This window comes from Arvicanthis niloticus, chromosome 9 (genome assembly GCF_011762505.2).
Source record: "Arvicanthis niloticus isolate mArvNil1 chromosome 9, mArvNil1.pat.X, whole genome shotgun sequence".
Classification (NCBI taxonomy): Eukaryota; Metazoa; Chordata; class Mammalia; order Rodentia; family Muridae; genus Arvicanthis; species Arvicanthis niloticus.
Window position 1 is genome coordinate 79,327,091 of NC_047666.1, and position 16,668 is coordinate 79,343,758.

At 43.5% G+C, this 16,668-nt stretch overlaps 1 protein-coding gene across 5 annotated transcripts in view; it reads right to left on the bottom strand.

Annotated features, from left to right (window-relative positions):
- The window catches only part of Recql (RecQ like helicase), a 24,200-nt gene extending 7,651 nt beyond the window's left edge, over window positions 1-16,549 (bottom strand). For 2 of the 5 annotated variants that reach the window (XM_076940789.1, XM_034512174.2), the window contains exons 1-6: window positions 16,482-16,549; window positions 14,335-14,382; window positions 7,917-8,114; window positions 6,556-6,735; window positions 4,582-4,688; window positions 2,628-2,826 (exon numbers count right to left, since the gene is read on the bottom strand). In XM_076940789.1, the coding sequence (XP_076796904.1) occupies window positions 2,628-2,826; window positions 4,582-4,688; window positions 6,556-6,735; window positions 7,917-8,114; window positions 14,335-14,350 (700 nt within the window). In that variant the 5' untranslated portion in view covers window positions 14,351-14,382; window positions 16,482-16,549. Of the gene's footprint in view, window positions 1-2,627; window positions 2,827-4,581; window positions 4,689-6,555; window positions 6,736-7,916; window positions 8,115-14,334; window positions 14,383-16,323 lie in introns of all 5 variants that reach the window. The other 3 variants (XM_034512178.2, XM_034512175.2, XM_034512179.2) reach the window with 3 other exon arrangements.
- Window positions 16,550-16,668: the final 119 nt, after the last annotated feature.

The following is a 16,668-nucleotide window of genomic DNA, read 5'->3' on the forward strand; positions in this document are numbered from 1 at the left end:
GGTACCTGTCACACACATTCAATCATGGCCAGTCCTTCATTCCCCTTCAGTACTTAAAATGTTTGAAAGCAACTGAAAAAAGAAATGTGGTAGGAAATGCTAGGTGCCAAGAGAGAATCCTGTGACCTGACCACTGAGGAGAATGTGACTGCCTGGGGAGTTATAGATTTCAGAGATGGCATTGGTGTCAGGTCTGCAAGAATACACAGAAGTTCACTAACTGGGTCAAGAAGGAGCAGAGCACATAGTACCAATCGCTGTGGAAATTATCCAGCATGCCATTCAGGAGAGCCAGATCACAGGGTATGGTCTACCATCCAACCTACTGTCCAATCCATTTAATTCTATTTCCCAGAATTCCTTCCATGTACAGTACCAAGTGCTGCTTGTCTTTGAACATCTTCCTGACAAGTTCTAGCCAACCTAGCTCTCTTCCACTCTTCCTTGAACTCCTCTTCCAACTGCAAGCTTTGACAACCAACACTGGCTCTGTTAGAACCTTAGCAGGCTCCACAAATGTTACGTAGAGGTCATGGCTTCACAGAGGGCTCTCCATGAACTTCCCCACCGCAAGCCCCTTGATACCATGTGTGGCCCTCCCAGCTCTGGTCTGTCTTCCTTCAGTGCTCAGGAAAGTGCTCTAAGGTCACCCACTGGCCCTTTGCTTTCCCCTTCTGAATTCCCTATGTTCAGTTCTTCCTGCAGCTGTGCAGAGTCTGTCTTATAACCAATTTACATAAGTCCTGTCATTTTCACAGTACCTCTGATTTCTGCCTGCATTTTCACTGAAACACTCGTAAGAAAGCAGACTTCCTTGAAGCTATAAACAATAGAGCCAGCTGGTAAGAAGGCAGGGCTCCATCTGATAAGATATGAGAGGTCATCACACAACTGTCAAGTCAAAGACACTGCACAGATGATGCTAGAACAGGCAAACACTGGATGAAGGGAATCCCATTACAAGGCCCAAATCAGATACCTGCAGTGCTGAACTGCAGTGACAATATGGATAAAATCACTGGATGCTCAAATGGGTTCCATTCTCAGAAGCCACATGTAGCTCAGTCCAGTCCAGGGGATCCAACACTCTTCTGTCCTCCTCGTGCACCAGGCACATACAAGGTGAATATACACACACAAAGGCAAAACACTCACACATACAATAGATAAATCTAACAAAAATATTTTGAAGATAATAGTGCTGAAATTTATCCATTTATCAATCAATCAGTCTTTGGGCCATAATATCACTGTCACGGAAGAAATGTAAAGAAAGATAAAGACAGATGAAATAGAACTCTAGAAAACACTGGTATTTAAGGAAAAAATGAAAGAGAAAAAAAAATTGGAAAGTAAGAAATTCAATAGTGTTTGTTACATGACAGTCAACAAGGAAGAAGAAGAAAGTGTCACACGAAGAGGTGACTAGTGTAAACCACACTGAGGTAGAACCTGCAGGAAGGACTGCAGACAGCTAACCGGTTAACTGGCTGACTGATGGAAAGCTCATCTGCGGTGTAAAGCAGTGCAGCCACGTAGACATCAGGGAAGGGGCAACCCCCACCCCAAACGGGGTAGTAGAAGGGTGACAGTCCAGGGCAAACGCAGCAGAAACCATGACTACAACCTAAAGCCTGCATGGGGAAAACGTGAGACCTGTGACAGATGAGCAGGCTGACCCAGAAAGTCCTTGAGTGAAAAATTGCACAAGAAAAAGTGTGCAAGGTCAGGGAATGGGAATTCTCAATTTAAAACTGTAGACAGGTGTGGTTGCACGCGCCTTTAATTCCCATACATGGGAGGCAGAGGCAAGTAGATCTCTGTGAGCATAAGGCCAGCCTGGTCTACATACTGAGTTCCCGGACTACACAGAGACCTTGTTTCAAAAAATAAACAATAGCAACAATAATAGTAATTACTAATGTGTATGTGTATGTATGTGCATGTGTGTAGGATGTATGTGTGATGTATCCATGCAGACGTCAGTGACCACCTTAGGTATTGGTTCCTCATCTACCCTGAGGCAAGATCTCTTCTGCTGTTGCTTCTGTGCTGTATTCACCTGCAGGCTGGCCTGCAAGCTTCCAGGGATTGTCCTTCCTATCTTCACACAAAGTGCTGCGTTGCTAGACTCAGCTTTACATGGGTCCTAGAGACTCAAACACAGGTCCACACCTGTGAATGGATTGCACAGCAATCATTCACCCTAGCCAAAATTGCATTTTTGGTTTTTGTTTTTTTTACTATAATAATTCTGAGTAACTTTCTCTAGAATGCCATTAGGATTAGGTTGGCAGCTGAAATATTACTAAAATGTCTCATCAAATTTCAGCTTCTCTGAGTTGGGTGGGTTTCTGAAAACCCAGAAAGATGAGACTACTTTAAAGTCCTACACATCCCTCAGTTACTAGGAAAAAGTCAAGAAGGGGTCTGGAGTGCTGGATGTGCCATGGGCTAGTAGGCGTGGGCCTCCCAGGCTAACGAGTGGCTAAGATGCTGCAGTAATGAACGGAAGGCAGAGGAAATGAGTACCCACTCCATGAGCGGACAGTTTGAACAGAGGCGGGCCCTTCCACCATGACGAGCAGAGTGAGAACGCACTCCCCAGGGCAAGCATCCATCCATACCAGGCCTGAAGTCATGACCCCACTGACTGCAGCAATGCACTTCATCCACTGCGACTCCAGTCAGTCTCCCAGCTTCATAGGCTTTCTCCAGTCTGGACATAAACATCTTGCTTTTTGCAATTTTCTCTGGAGTCACATAAATCAGCTTTAACTGGGAGTTTTTATTCACCATTTCAGCGTGAACCCATTTTACATGTTCCTATTAAGGACAAAATAAAAACTATCAGAGTAGAGTCAAGTGGGTGGACCATGATACTAAGTGGAAAATCGGCATTCGTAACTTAAAAGGAACAGAAGGGCAATAGCCCAGGGCTCTTCCAGAAGCAGATGCTGGCTCACTAAAACTGTAGCCACCCCCCTTCACCCACCCCCCAATAAGCTCTCTGGCAGCTGTGCAAGCAGTATCTTAGTGACTCATATCCAGAGTGCTGAAGATAAAAATCAGTCATTTGGCAAAAAAAAAGAGGAAGAAACGTAAATGTGTCAATATTCTCCGATAAACAATGTGTATAAATTATTAATAATAAAACCTAAAATGTGAACCAAATACAGTAGCTGTGGCCATAATGGTAGGTTTTACAAATTCACTCATTAAATTTTTAATTATATACCCATGAACAAGACTATTTAGCTGTTTTAATTATCACTAATTTAATGAAGTTATCAAATACCCATTTAAATATGTAGACTCTTGGGTATACTTACCATTAAACATTTTAAGTATTAATATTTTAAACAGATTGCTAAGTGTTGTACTGTGCTTTCTTTTTTCTCTTCGTTAGAGGTACGTGCAGGGGCTAGAAAGATGGCTCAGCAGGCAAAGGAGCCGACTGCCAAACCGACAACCTGAGCTTTATCCTCAGGGAGGGTCCACACAGCAGAGGACAGAATGACTCCTGGAAGTTGTCCTCTGACCTCCACCTGTGCATACACTGTGGCATCTTCATGCCCTACTCCACTGACACGCAAATAAGTGTAATAAGGCAAAACAACAATAAGAGTTTTACACTAAAGAATTTACAATTAAAACATGAGGCCTGGGATTTGTTCGTATGAATATCAAGGGATTAAGGGTATAGGTGGAGAATGGCAGCCATTTGTATTTTTAAAGAATACATAACAATCTACAAGGAACAGCCGGAAAGTGGTCAGTCCTATGGATAGGGTAAGATAGTCCATCTCCACACACATATGTGCTCTTAGTGACTCATCTTCTGTATTGAAACATATTGCACAATAAAGATCCTTCCTTGCTATTTTTGTGTGTGGTATATGTATATGTACATGTGTACATGTTTACATGGCATCAACATCAGAGGCCAGAGTGAACTTTCCTCCTTTATATGCCCCACCTTATTTTTTTGGGACACAACCTCTCACTGAGCCATGAGCTCATCAACTGAACAGGCTAGCTGGTCGGCAAGCTCCAGGGAGCTTCCTGTCTCTAGTTAAACTCAGGTTGCCCTCATGCTGCAAGCACTGTACCCACTGAACCATCTCCCCAGTCCCTCCTTGCTGTTATACTGCGTAGCAAAACATGTTAGCAAATGCTTCCTCTGAAGTGCTAGACAGATGAAAGGCTGTCATGTGGAACGCAGTCTCCATGAGCACTAAGCTCTGAGTTGCTGCAGGACCAAAGCAGTACCTCAAGAGAATAAGCTTGCTGCTTCCAACAAGTTTACCATGGACACGGAACCCAAATGCTACGACTTCATGTGTCATAAGATCCTGGAGCTTTTCATGGTTTGTGTTTTTTATCTTTATAAGTAAAAACAGGCATTGATAATTCATGGGGCATAAAAATTAGACAGTGTCCAATACTAGGCTGTGAGCAGAAGCCCGAGGCTCCTGACATAATATTTAGAGTTTGTACCTTACAGGCAACTCAGATGCAGGTGAGACTCCCACATCAGTTAAGACTTCACATCTGAAAACCCAAACCAGACTCCCATACCTTAGAGCTAGCAGCATTCAACATAGTAGCTGAAATTCCCAACTGTTTTAAAACCATCAGCTGATCTTCCATAAGAGAGATGAGTGGGCAAATCACAAGTGTAAAACCTAAAAGAGAAAACAAACCAAAACCTACTTTCAACTCTCCACTCCCACCACAATGTGCCGAGATCGTCACTTTCTGCACCTTGCAGGCCCTGCCTATTATTCAGGCAGTTGCCAATGCAGAGTTATCAGCTCAAGTAATGAGAGAGATGGGCAAAATAAATGGGCAAATAAGATGAATGTTACGGCAAGTAAATAAAACGTAAGACTCACTGTGCCGGCTGCGGAGATGGCTGGCCAGTTAAGAGCTGAGTCTCACACAGTACTGGGATTCAATTCCCAGCACATGGTGGCTCTCAACCATCTGTAACTCTAGTTTCAGGAGATCCAATGCCTCCTCTGAGCTCATGCATGTGGACACAGATGTACACTCACACACATAAAAACTCAAATATTAAAGTACTTTTTAAAGGAAAACATAAATTTCTACCTTTCTTCAATCCTATAGAAACACATTTTACTATTTTTAATTTGTTACCCTCTTTAACAAGCAGCATAGACACTCTCAATGAAATAACATACATACTAAATTGTATTAGGGAAAAATTATTCAAAGCTGTCCAAAAGAACATAGCTTGTGCTGCTGAGGGTGGCAGGCACACGTGGCCTTCACTTTCCACAGCAGACAGGCAGCTTGAGTGCAAACCAGTGAGCAGTGCAGTGACTGACGGGACTCATGTGCGAGCTGTTGTGAGCTGCTCAAGTGACCCACCGTTCCATTTCCACTCTCCGTTCCCTACAGTCACCTGGCACTCACGCTGGGACCTTAACAGGGCTCTTGCCCTGTCTGTTACAATCTTTCTCTTTCCCACACTTTCACCTTCTTCCTCACTAGGGACAGGCACTCAATACACTTAAACATGGTCATGTCCCTATCGTCAGAAACCAAGATGGTCTGAATCCTTGAACCTTGAAATCCTTGTTGGAACCTAATACACACTGGGATGGCATGAAGAGCACAGCCCTTGGGGAAGAGAGTAAGTCAGGAAAGGTGAGGCCTGGGATTAATGTCTCAATAAACAAGGATCAAGGGACTAGCCCTATGATATGAGGATGTAGCAAGAAAGGGCCACATCTGAGGAACAGGTCCATTCTAGACATCTAATCTGCTGCCATCTTGGTCCTGGCCTCCAAGGGCTCCAGAATTGTGAATGATAAACTTCAGTTACTGTAAATGATGCAGTCTAAGACAGTGTGGTACAGCACATCAGACAGACTAATACTGCTCTCCTTTCCTCGTCAGCCATTCTTTTCCAGAGTACCCAACCCTCAGAAGCTGGGCTCCAGTCACTCACTACAGCATTTGCTGTCTGGGTCACATGCCAGATCTACCTAATTCATAGCCAAGGCCAAAGACTATTCCCAGCCTCTAACCTAACTTTCAGGTCCTGGTTTTGTGTGACCTTCTGGCAGCAGCCATCAGAGGTTAATGCCCCTTCCATCTCTCCTATCCCTAGGCTAATCACAGCCACTCTCCTGATTATCCTGCTGTGCTTGTCTATCCTCAGCTTTCTGCAAGTTCCTCCTTCTCTTGGTTTCAGGTGTCATTCAGTCCTCCTCTCTCCCATGCCACTTGGGAGGACACAGTTCACTCTGGTGGGTTCAGGGGCATTTGCATAGTGCAGGCTAGCTCACCTGGCCCGGAGCTATTTCATCGCATGCTTCCTCCCACTGAAGCCCACTTGAATGCCTATAAGCACTGTGAACTCTCTATGCCCAACCCTGACTTCACCGTTTCTCTCTCCATCCTCACATGAGCTCTTTCTCCTGTGTAGCCACGGTAGTAAATACCTGCTACTGATAACAAGTGGGATGGAAAGTCTGCTGAGGCGTGAGTTCGAGTCACATCTACCACTTCTACGGTACATACCGTCCGAGCACAGTGCTGGCAGCTGGTAGCATAAGCTCTTTCCTCCTCCTGTGGGCATGACCAGAAAGATGTCCTTTCTTGCCATGGTGACATTGACAGTTTCCAGCTGCAGAGGTCTGAACTTTTGCAGTTTAAAAGTATTTTGCAGCACATCTTTTACCTTTCCGGACCATGGAAAATCTAGAAAGAGAAAAATAAGCTAAACAGATTAGAAGGATCAAGAGTGTAAATGAAATGTAAATGGTCGCTTTCCACATAAAGCTACCAGAATATATACAAATCACAAAAGTACATAAAACTTTTAATATTTATGAACCATCAAAACGTTCATAACAATTTTGTAATTAGTGTAAGTAGTCAAAACAAAGCATAGTGACTGTTTTATGGTTATTATATCAGAACCTAATGCAAACACTTGCCAATAATTGAAAATTAGCACGCATGAAAGAGGGCGGTGCTCAGCCAGGCACAGGAAGGACAGTCAGTGGTGACTAAGGAGCTCACAGCTAAAACATCAAGCATGAATGAACTTAATCAAACTCTGGACTCTGGGTGTAAATGTTTTGCATTTAGAGATAAGTACTGAAAATAATCTCCATATATATACCAACTTATAATTTCCTGACGTATTTCATTAAGTTTAACAATAAATATGTTTTGTACAGCAGTTTTTAATTGTTTGTATGTATATGTGGGTGTTTGCCTGCATATATGTCTGTGTTTCATGTGAGTGCTTGATGCTTCAGAGACTAGATAGAACAAGGTGTTATATACCCTAGAACTGGATGGTTGTGAGCTACCATGTAAGTACTGGGAACCAAACCCAGCAATCAGTGCTCTTAACCACTGAGCCACCTTTCTAGCCCTTCACTCAAAACTTTCAATTAAGAATGGGTTGTTCTGGGCTGGGTGTGGTGGCACATGTATTTAATCCAGGCATTCAGGAGCCAGTCAGATCTCTTTGATTTAAAGGCCAAACTGGTCTGCGTGAGTTTCGGAACAGCCAGGGTTTAAAGACTGAGTCTCAGAAATAAAGAAAACAAAAAAACAAACAAGCAAACAAACAAACAAAAAAAACCAAGGGGCAGGATCTGTTTGGGTAGGGTTTGGCTAACTTTTTATTTTAGTTAATGTTTAAAAATTTAGCTGATATTCATTTATTACTTTTTGACACTGATGTTTGCTATGCAGAGAAAATAAAACCGCAAATTTCAAGTTTACATATAAAATATTATAGCACATGGATAAAGACTATCTGCCTGCAAGTTCCCCATGCCAGACAGCTTTATCTCCTGGGACACACTGATCCAGAGTGATGTCATTCCAGATTAAAGCAATCAGAAGGCAGGAGACTGGCACACCTTCTTTATTCCACGCAGCTGGCGAGCTGTCGCAGTCGCCGCTCGCCTCAGCAGCAGAGCCCTCTAAGCACTGCTTGATTTTCTTTGTCAGGGCCGACTTTCTCTGAAGGAGCTCTTGCTGTCTCTCTGTAAGTTCTTGAATCTGGATGTCAATTGCATGGAGCTCACTGGTTACAGAGTCCAGTTCCTCTGTGAAAGCTGGGAAAGGGGAGAAGAGAGACAGAACAAACAGCGTGAGGTTCCCTACTGGTTTCTAGAAATTCCTCTGTCTAAATTACAAGCCTGGAAGTAGGAGAGCGGAGGGCTAAGAACATGTTCTAGAGTCACAGAGACCTGGACTCGCCTGCTTCCCAGCTAAGCGACCTGTGTGAAACTGCAGCCAGCACTTCGATGTCCCCTCCTACCAAATGTCCATAATATGCACTTATTGAGACCAAAGTACTGTTGGCAAAATTCAGTGGTTCAACACACAGGAGTTCTGGATGGGCCCTGGTCAGCAGCTAAACATGTATTAAATGGTAGTTGCCATTCTCATCATGTCACACAGAACTGGTCTAGCAGTCTCCTAAATCTCTGCAAACAAGCAAGCCACCTGGTGACTGAGCCATTACCTTCAAACACCTCCACGTCTGGACTGAGGCAGTGCATGGTAACAACCTGCCAATCATCACAGGCAAGTGATGGAGCGTCTGAGATGACAAACAGTGCTGTGATAGCCTGCTCTACAACACATGGCTATGGACTTAGGAAGTCTCAGGATGCAGTTCCACTATTCACGTTAAGTACTGACTCAAGTATCCAATCACAGTGAGGTTCTTTGTGATACCAAATCAAGGAAAGTGAGGGAAATTTTAAAGCTAATGGTTCCACATGTGCTTTAGTAATGGTGTAGTAGAATGCCTCTTCACAGGATCAAATCGTGGTTATAATCTAAAGGGAAGAAATGAGGCAGCCACCAGGTCCTCACTGGGATGCCAGGCATGGGGTCAGGTGCTCCTGCATCTCCCTCATGTCAGGGATCTGCTGGTGCTCCTTGTTCCCATGGGTCAGAAGCCAGCTTCTGCAGTACCTGCTGCAATTTCTCTGTGTTCCTGGAAGTTTGGGGTAGGTTTGTTTGCAAATGTATGTGACTGAGGTCTTGGCTCTTCTGCAGGACACAGCATCTGGATGTGATGGTACACTGCTGCAAGTCCCAGTGAATATCCAATGAATCCTCCTGAGTTTTGGCTTATCCTACAGGATACAGCCCACCCATGCAGGCCTAAGCACATCCTTACCTTCCCATGCTCAGTAATCTCACTGTTGTCACAGCTAACCAGGCACCGCTACCTACCTAACTCCCACAACCACACATAATATCTTACTGTTGTTACTGTTATTTTATCTCTGCAGTGCTGCACCTAGGACTTCTGGTGGACCACACAAGCATTTCACCCCTAACCTACAGACCAAGTCCTCTTTGTATTCTGAAAGGTCTCACTGACATACTCAGGCTGGCCTTGAATTTATAATCCTCCTCACTCAGCTTCTCTAATACTGAAATTACAGTCATGTGTCATCACACCTAGCTGGCCACAATTTTCCACAGATACTTACTACCTTCCTTCTGAAATCAACTGTGGCCAGCCCCAAGTATTCCAAAACCTAAGTCACCGTGTCACCTGTGCTTCCTACCATGAGCACAGCCGTTCATAAGCACACTGTCCAGACCATAATGGAGACGGCTTATGAAAAAGTGAGCTCAAGCAAGTTCTCAGTGAAGGCAAGAACAAAGGTACAAGCCTATCTTGCCCCTCATCATCCTCATGACCTTATGACCTCTCGGGGAGTACCTTATACCTTAACTCTTACTGTTAGACTGGGGAAGAAAAATACAATCCAGGCTCAACTTGGAGAAGATTGTGTGACACACTGGCACAGTATGAAAATGAACATGATTATTGCAGGGAGCCCTAAGCAACAAATCGAAGAGAGTTCTAGTTCGAAGTTCCTCTGCCGGTGCTCACTGCTTCTCACAGTACCTAGGGTACAAATCCATACTGATCCACTGCCAGGGATAGACTGACAGGATGGTTAGGGCTGGGCAGAGAGAATCCTGGGAAAGTGGCATAGGGTCTGGAGAGCACTGTGTAGGAAACCCACATGGGCATAACTATGAAGTTACTAGCGTCCTCTGTGAAGGCCCACTAATAATAATAAGGAAAATGCTAATTCATCAAGTAGACAAAACCATCTGGTTATCTATCAGCTAAGCCCATTCTTGTACAAGAGCAAGAACAAGCTGCCCGTCTTACAGCACCAACATCCACTCGCTCAGACTTATCTAGTCAGCGTCCAGCTTACAGACAGCACATACTCATTGAGTCTCCTCTGTGGCATCATCCTTAAGAGGAAGCCCAGATGACAAGACACTGGAAGCTTCTGTGATGCACGTATCTCACTCACTTAGACACTGCACATGGGCTTACCTTCTCTGAAATGCTTCCATGAAATCCACTAGACTTCCATTTACAAAATGCCTTATGGACCATATTCATATTTTACACAAACTACTTCAAAACACAGCACATAAAATTCTATGGAATTCAGTAATCAAATCATGCACCCCAATGTTTAGAAGTAGCTACCCTGAGAAAATAACAAACTCATTTCAAAAGATCAGTTATAGTGCCAGAGAGAGAAAGACAGAGAAAGAGAGAGAGAGAGAGAGAGAGACAAAGAGAGAGAGAGACAAAGAGAGAGAGAGAAATAGAGACAGACAGACAGAGAGAGTCATAGTCTAGTCCACATCAATGAGTACTGATGCCTCTCCTGTAGCTCAATTCACAACATTAGGAAGCAGCTGCTCCTCCTACTCTGACCTTGAATGAGCCACTAGTTAAACTGCCCCTCAAACTTCAGAGGCTGCTGGTCTTGAGAATCTAGGTATCAAGGAGAAGATGCTTCTACCAAGGAAAAGAACAGTGGCTCAAGAATGGAAGCCAATGGCCTGCACTTGGACACTAGGAAATCAACAGGCAAGAGGCAGCTGAGCTGGCTGGGGAAGGTAACTGTGACTACTAAGGAGGAGGTGGGTTGCTACCACACCATAGAGATACATAGAGATAAGGACTGTATCTGGAACAGGGGCTCCTCGGGCACCTCCCACCATCCCCATATATTTCTATGCTTAAGCTATTACAAAGTGACAATGGCAACTCTAATAAGAATACCAATAAGGGAAGTTTTCACATAGAAACAAACCAGAAACAGCTCACGTAGGAAGCTGGAGAAGGCAGCTCTGAACACCAACTCTGACTGCTGACTACCAGAAATAAGAGCCGCACACCATGTCTTTCTCCTTCTCTTTGTGATTTGGCCATGCTTGTGGCTTTCTGGTTTTACTTTCTTAGTTCCCCTCCTGTTTCCCAAACATCTAACATAAACTACTAGTGGTTAACCTCCTACGTCAAGCTGTGACTGAGATGAATGAAGGAAATCTGTGGTCTCACTGGGAGCTGTACAAAGAAGAGTGCCATGGCAGAACCATGATTGCACCACTGCCTTCATTTGTAAATTAAGTCAGAGGCCAAGGGGTGGGATCTGTGCTGTGCAGCCTTAGCTAGGGTGGAACTACATTGCCCAGCATCCCCTAATCTAAGCAGTACTAGAAAACCAGACCTTAGAACTGAAACAGAAACCTTTCTTTCCGCATCTACATATCTGGATCAGTGTCCGATCAGGCCTGATCACCTTCCTGACATGCTGTGAGGTAAGCTCAGGAAAGCAGCAGGGCCTCCAGAGCCTGTTCTCCTTTAGTTGTCTGAACCCACGGCCAGGCTGTGTGCAAGAACAGCAGCTCTGTGACAGTGTCCTCCTTCTGAGCTGCATGAGAGCTGAGAAGTGGACATGTCATGTGTTGTGAACTAGCAGTCCATCTTCACAGAGAGTATTTTGCTTTTGCTCTCAACGTTCGAGACCTCTTCTCGCCCTGTATGCCTTTCAGCCACCTCAGACCTAATCTGATACACACAGACAACAGAGAAAGAGGGCTTAACTACCTCCCATGGTCAAGTAAGGGTTAATCACTGCAGTAAATCCTTTCAACAGCCTTGGCACTTCTGCTTCTCTGATCAAATTCTGCCTGATGCAGGTGTTAGTGTCAACCTATGCAACAAAGTCAGCACACGTGACCCCTACACAAAGTCCTGAGGAACAAGACTGAACAAAAAGCTGGGTGCTGAGACATTACTCAAGATGATACTATTTCTAAAGCTAGTCTCTCCAATACAGACCTCAGGAGGTGAGAGTAATCACGCAGTGAATGACTTCGACAATCCATAAAGGAGAACACAGCCAAGAGCATGGGGACACTGCTGCTCCTCCAGCTCACGAGCATGTTGAGGAGAGTGGCTCACACACCAGTGTTCCTAGGTTTGTGGGTCATGTGTAGATATTCTAACAATGTCCCAAGCTGAAGTTAACAAATGGTTTCCTCCTATCAAATACAAAGCAACAAACCAAAGGCAATTTCAGAGGGTGCTTCAAGTACAGATCAACAAATGGGTAGAGCAGTAAACAAAATAGACTAACTTCTTAAACCAGATCTGTTCCACTATCTGATTAGCTTTAAATCATAGCTCATTGGAAGAGCTTACGTCACGGTAGATAAACTGAGATGTGAAATCCAACCACACCCACACTATACCTCTGCTCTGCAGCACCTGGTAGTCTCGTCTTGACGGAGAAGTGAAGACTATTTGTGGAAGGATCTAAACAAACTAGTACTACTGATTACCAAACTGCAGAATGTAAGAGCAGACGAAGCCAAAAACTTAGGTCATATATCCACACTTGCATTTAGGCAAACTGTAACACTGTATGCCTGTTTGTGTGGCGTGTGGTGGTGAAACACCCTTATGAGTGTTTTTTCTAAAGAGAACTCAATCTTGTTTCCCAACTGATAGGGTAGCATGCAGCAGGCCATAACCACTACACCCCAGAAAAGACTGGCGAACCATCCTAGTTTAAAAGTTCCCTGCCCTTGCCAGCCACCCTTCAATCAAACCAAGTGCAAGATCTGATATTACAGCACAGTCTGAACATGTAAAACCTGCAATGGAGAGAAATACATCAACACACTGCGAGCTGACCTGGGGAAGATCAGCAACTGAGTAACTGCTTCTGGGAACTTAAGGCACTACTCAGAACGCCACATAAAGATTAAGATCCCAATGTGTCCAATGTAGCACTTTTTATGCTATCAGAGAGAGGCAAGAGAGTCCAAAAGTTCAAATACTTAAGGTCAGTTTAAAACAATGTCACATATTTCAGGTGTTGTGTGAGGGGAAAGAGGGGAAGAGAGACGAGGAGGTAAAATGAATAAATAAATTAATGGAAGAAATAAAACCTATTAAATCATAAAAATTTTAGTACCATGTCTGGAGTCTATATCTGTTTTTTCAAATCACATTCAAAAACTGTACAAACTGTTAAGAATGTGGTTGAAAACTAAGAAAGCTGGTGCCAATTAGTGTTCATATTAACTGGAGCAGTGGGGTTATGAGTGATTTATATTTTCTTCTTTGTGTGTCCTCAGTCTCCAAAACATCAAGCAAAATTATTCTAAGAGCCCTCATGGACTGCTGATGGGAACATAAATAATACAGCCACTGTGCAAACCAGCACCAAGTCCTCGAAACATTAAACATAAAATTACCATTTCATCAGTAGGTGCAATTGTAGGTATACACTCAAAAGAACTAGAGATGGCCAGTGAGCGGTAATGTTTGCTGCACTTGCCTGATGACCTGATTTCCAGCCCTAGAATCCATGGTGGATAGAGAACTGACTCTGCTCTCTCTACAAATGCTGTGGCACACATACACCCATATTCACACATACACACACACACACACACACACACACACACACACACACACTGAAACATCAACTATTCAACCACAGACCAATAAACAAACAAAACACTGCATAGCACATTACATACACTGGAACATCAGTGGCTTTAAAGGGGAAAACTACTTTATACTTTGACACATATTAGCGTGTAGACATTACGCCATATGAGGTTAGACAAACACCCCTGTGTATAACCCCCCTAAACAAGTTTGGAGAGAGGAAGGAGAGTAACTCTCCAGGGTTGGAGGAAGCAAGTACGAGAGGTTTTATGGAACAGCAGCCATCTGGGTGGTGAGAAGGGCCTGGAGATAGACAGCAATGACAGTTACACAGTGCAGACGCTCTGATAATTCGTGGTCTGTCTGTTTACTATTACTCACAAGGGAAATCGTTGTGTATATTAATAAAGTAGCTAAAAAAATAATTTCTAGAATCAAGATTTTTCTAACATTTTAATAAAAAAAAAAACAAATCAAAGTAGAAAGACAGTAACATGCAAGGAACAATTGTATCCACTAACCTGAGACAGATGCCATTCTAAAACTGAACCGGAGATCCAAACGTCCTTCTAAAGTGAAAGAACAAATAGGTAACATGCTACCAGCAATACTGTTGAGGTTGGCACAGGTCCTGACAGCATGCACAGGCATTAGTGACTAGGCAACGTAGGCATCTTCAGGGGCAGAGGCCTGTGCAACACACTTCTGGTGCAAACTGAGTGTGTGGAGGAATGGAGCCTTTCCAATGTTCCTGCCCCATATGAATATGAACAGTCATCCTAACCATTCCTCTCCCTTCCTTTGTTCCTGGAGAGCATCATTTTCAAAACGATTCCATTCTCCTTGCTTCCTGATGGCAATACATCTTTCTCCACTCTCTTATGACTTAGTTCTGCTTGCTTTGCCTTTTGGCTTTAGCATGTTTGGCCATACAGGGTCATGAGTTTAATCTCCAACACCACAAAACGAAAACTGAACGAAATCAATACTATCAATAACGCTCAGTCAATGACAATCTGTCACTATTATAAACAAAAAAGTTATAAAGCAATATAGTTTTTAAAAAACCTTACAGACACTGGTGCCAAATAGAATGTCAACAACATTCACCAAATACCCTACAGTTGCAAAGTGATGAAGCCAAAAGGCCGAAGATTAAATAGTTCTGCCACCAGGCCCATGTGCACTTTAGCAACGTGACAGACTGTTCCTCTATGGCTTTCTCTGACTTAAAAACTGGGGTGGCTGTCTCCCAGGTACTGAAACTAAGGGCATGCACAGCCATGCCTGGCAGGACTCATCTTACAAATAAGAAGGCTAGATTTTAAAATAATAATAATAAATGAATGGATAAATGAATAAATAAATAAACCAACCACTCGGCAGTTCACTGTGCACTTGCTTTAGAGAGTTACAGTTAAATGCATCTTTAAAAAAAATCAGTATTCTAAGCAAGACATTTTCAGAACCTTCTTTCTTTTGCAGGGAACTTACTCCGTTTCTCTGTAAAATTTGCTCACTTGCATATTAGTACTCTATTGGCCTAAAAGAATCTGGGACAGTTAAAAGTGGAAGAAAACGTGATTTATATTAAAATTTAATGATTAAAACTTAGGCCTGAATATTCGCTTCCCCAAAATGCTATATTTTTTTTGCTCAATGACAATCTACTACCATTACATAAAAACAAAATTAGAAAGTATGTTATATTTTGCTTAATTTTGTATTATTAGTAATTATTTGGGTGGGTGTGTATCCTGCCAAGAATTCCCTTGCAAGAACTTAGGTTTTCTGCCTAAGTTTCAATAGTTTGCTAATTTTAAAGTCATTTTGTGTTCAGTGAGAACACTGGCTTTTATTAGGGGTGGTGTTTTAGTTTTCTGTGCTAGCAGTCAGGATCCCATTGTGTTCGTTAACTGTTATGAACAACCTTTTTGCTCAGTCAATGACAACATGTCACCATTACATAAAAACAAAAACAAACGTTTGAAAGCGTGTTATATATTGCTTAATTTTATATTTGCTAAATCTAAGAGTGCTCTCCAAAGACAGATTCTGCATTCATCTAGTCTCACTTGAACTGTTTCCTTTATTGATTAAAGAAAAGAGTAAGAACAAGACTAACGGACATTTAAGGATGGGTTTAAGTCAAGACTCCTCCTTATCACTTCCTAGAGTGGTAATATTCCCTCTATGGTCTGCAAGATACTCTTCTATGAGGGCAGAGATTGATTCTCTTCACTTTTGTAAACAGCCTAGCAAAAATGCCTTTTCCAGAACCTAAAAACAGACGCTCTCTCTTCGTTTAGGAGTCCATTTCCTCTCACTATTTCAAATATTTTTTTTTACTTTGCTGCCAAAAAACTGTCCCTTGCCCAAATTAGGTAACTTCATAGCAAAAAGCTATCTCAGCACGAAATACAACCAAGCACTAATTAAGTTACGGAGAGTCAGTCAAAAACATGAACCAGGTCAGCTATCATCAGTGCGGGAGGAAAATGGACGCTAACCCTGAGCGCATCCCTCCACCCCGTCGGCTCCACAAGAGGAAGAAGCGCATGCTGCGGCGACCAGAGCTCCAAAAGGCAACGGCAGAGACGACGCCCGGCTCCTATCCGCCCCGCCGACAGCCTCGGCTCCACGCGCCGGAACCGGCACTTCCACGAACCTGTCAGCCGCTCCGCGCGTAAAAACCTTCCCGCCGCCCAGTCCTAAGCGCCCACCCTTCCGGATCAGCCACCTCCACCAATCACAAGCCATCGCCTTCTCTGATTGGCTACGTGGTGCGTCGTCCGGGAGCACATTCGAACAAAAGCGCGTGCTATTGGCCTCGCTGCAGCCAATGGCGAGCGACC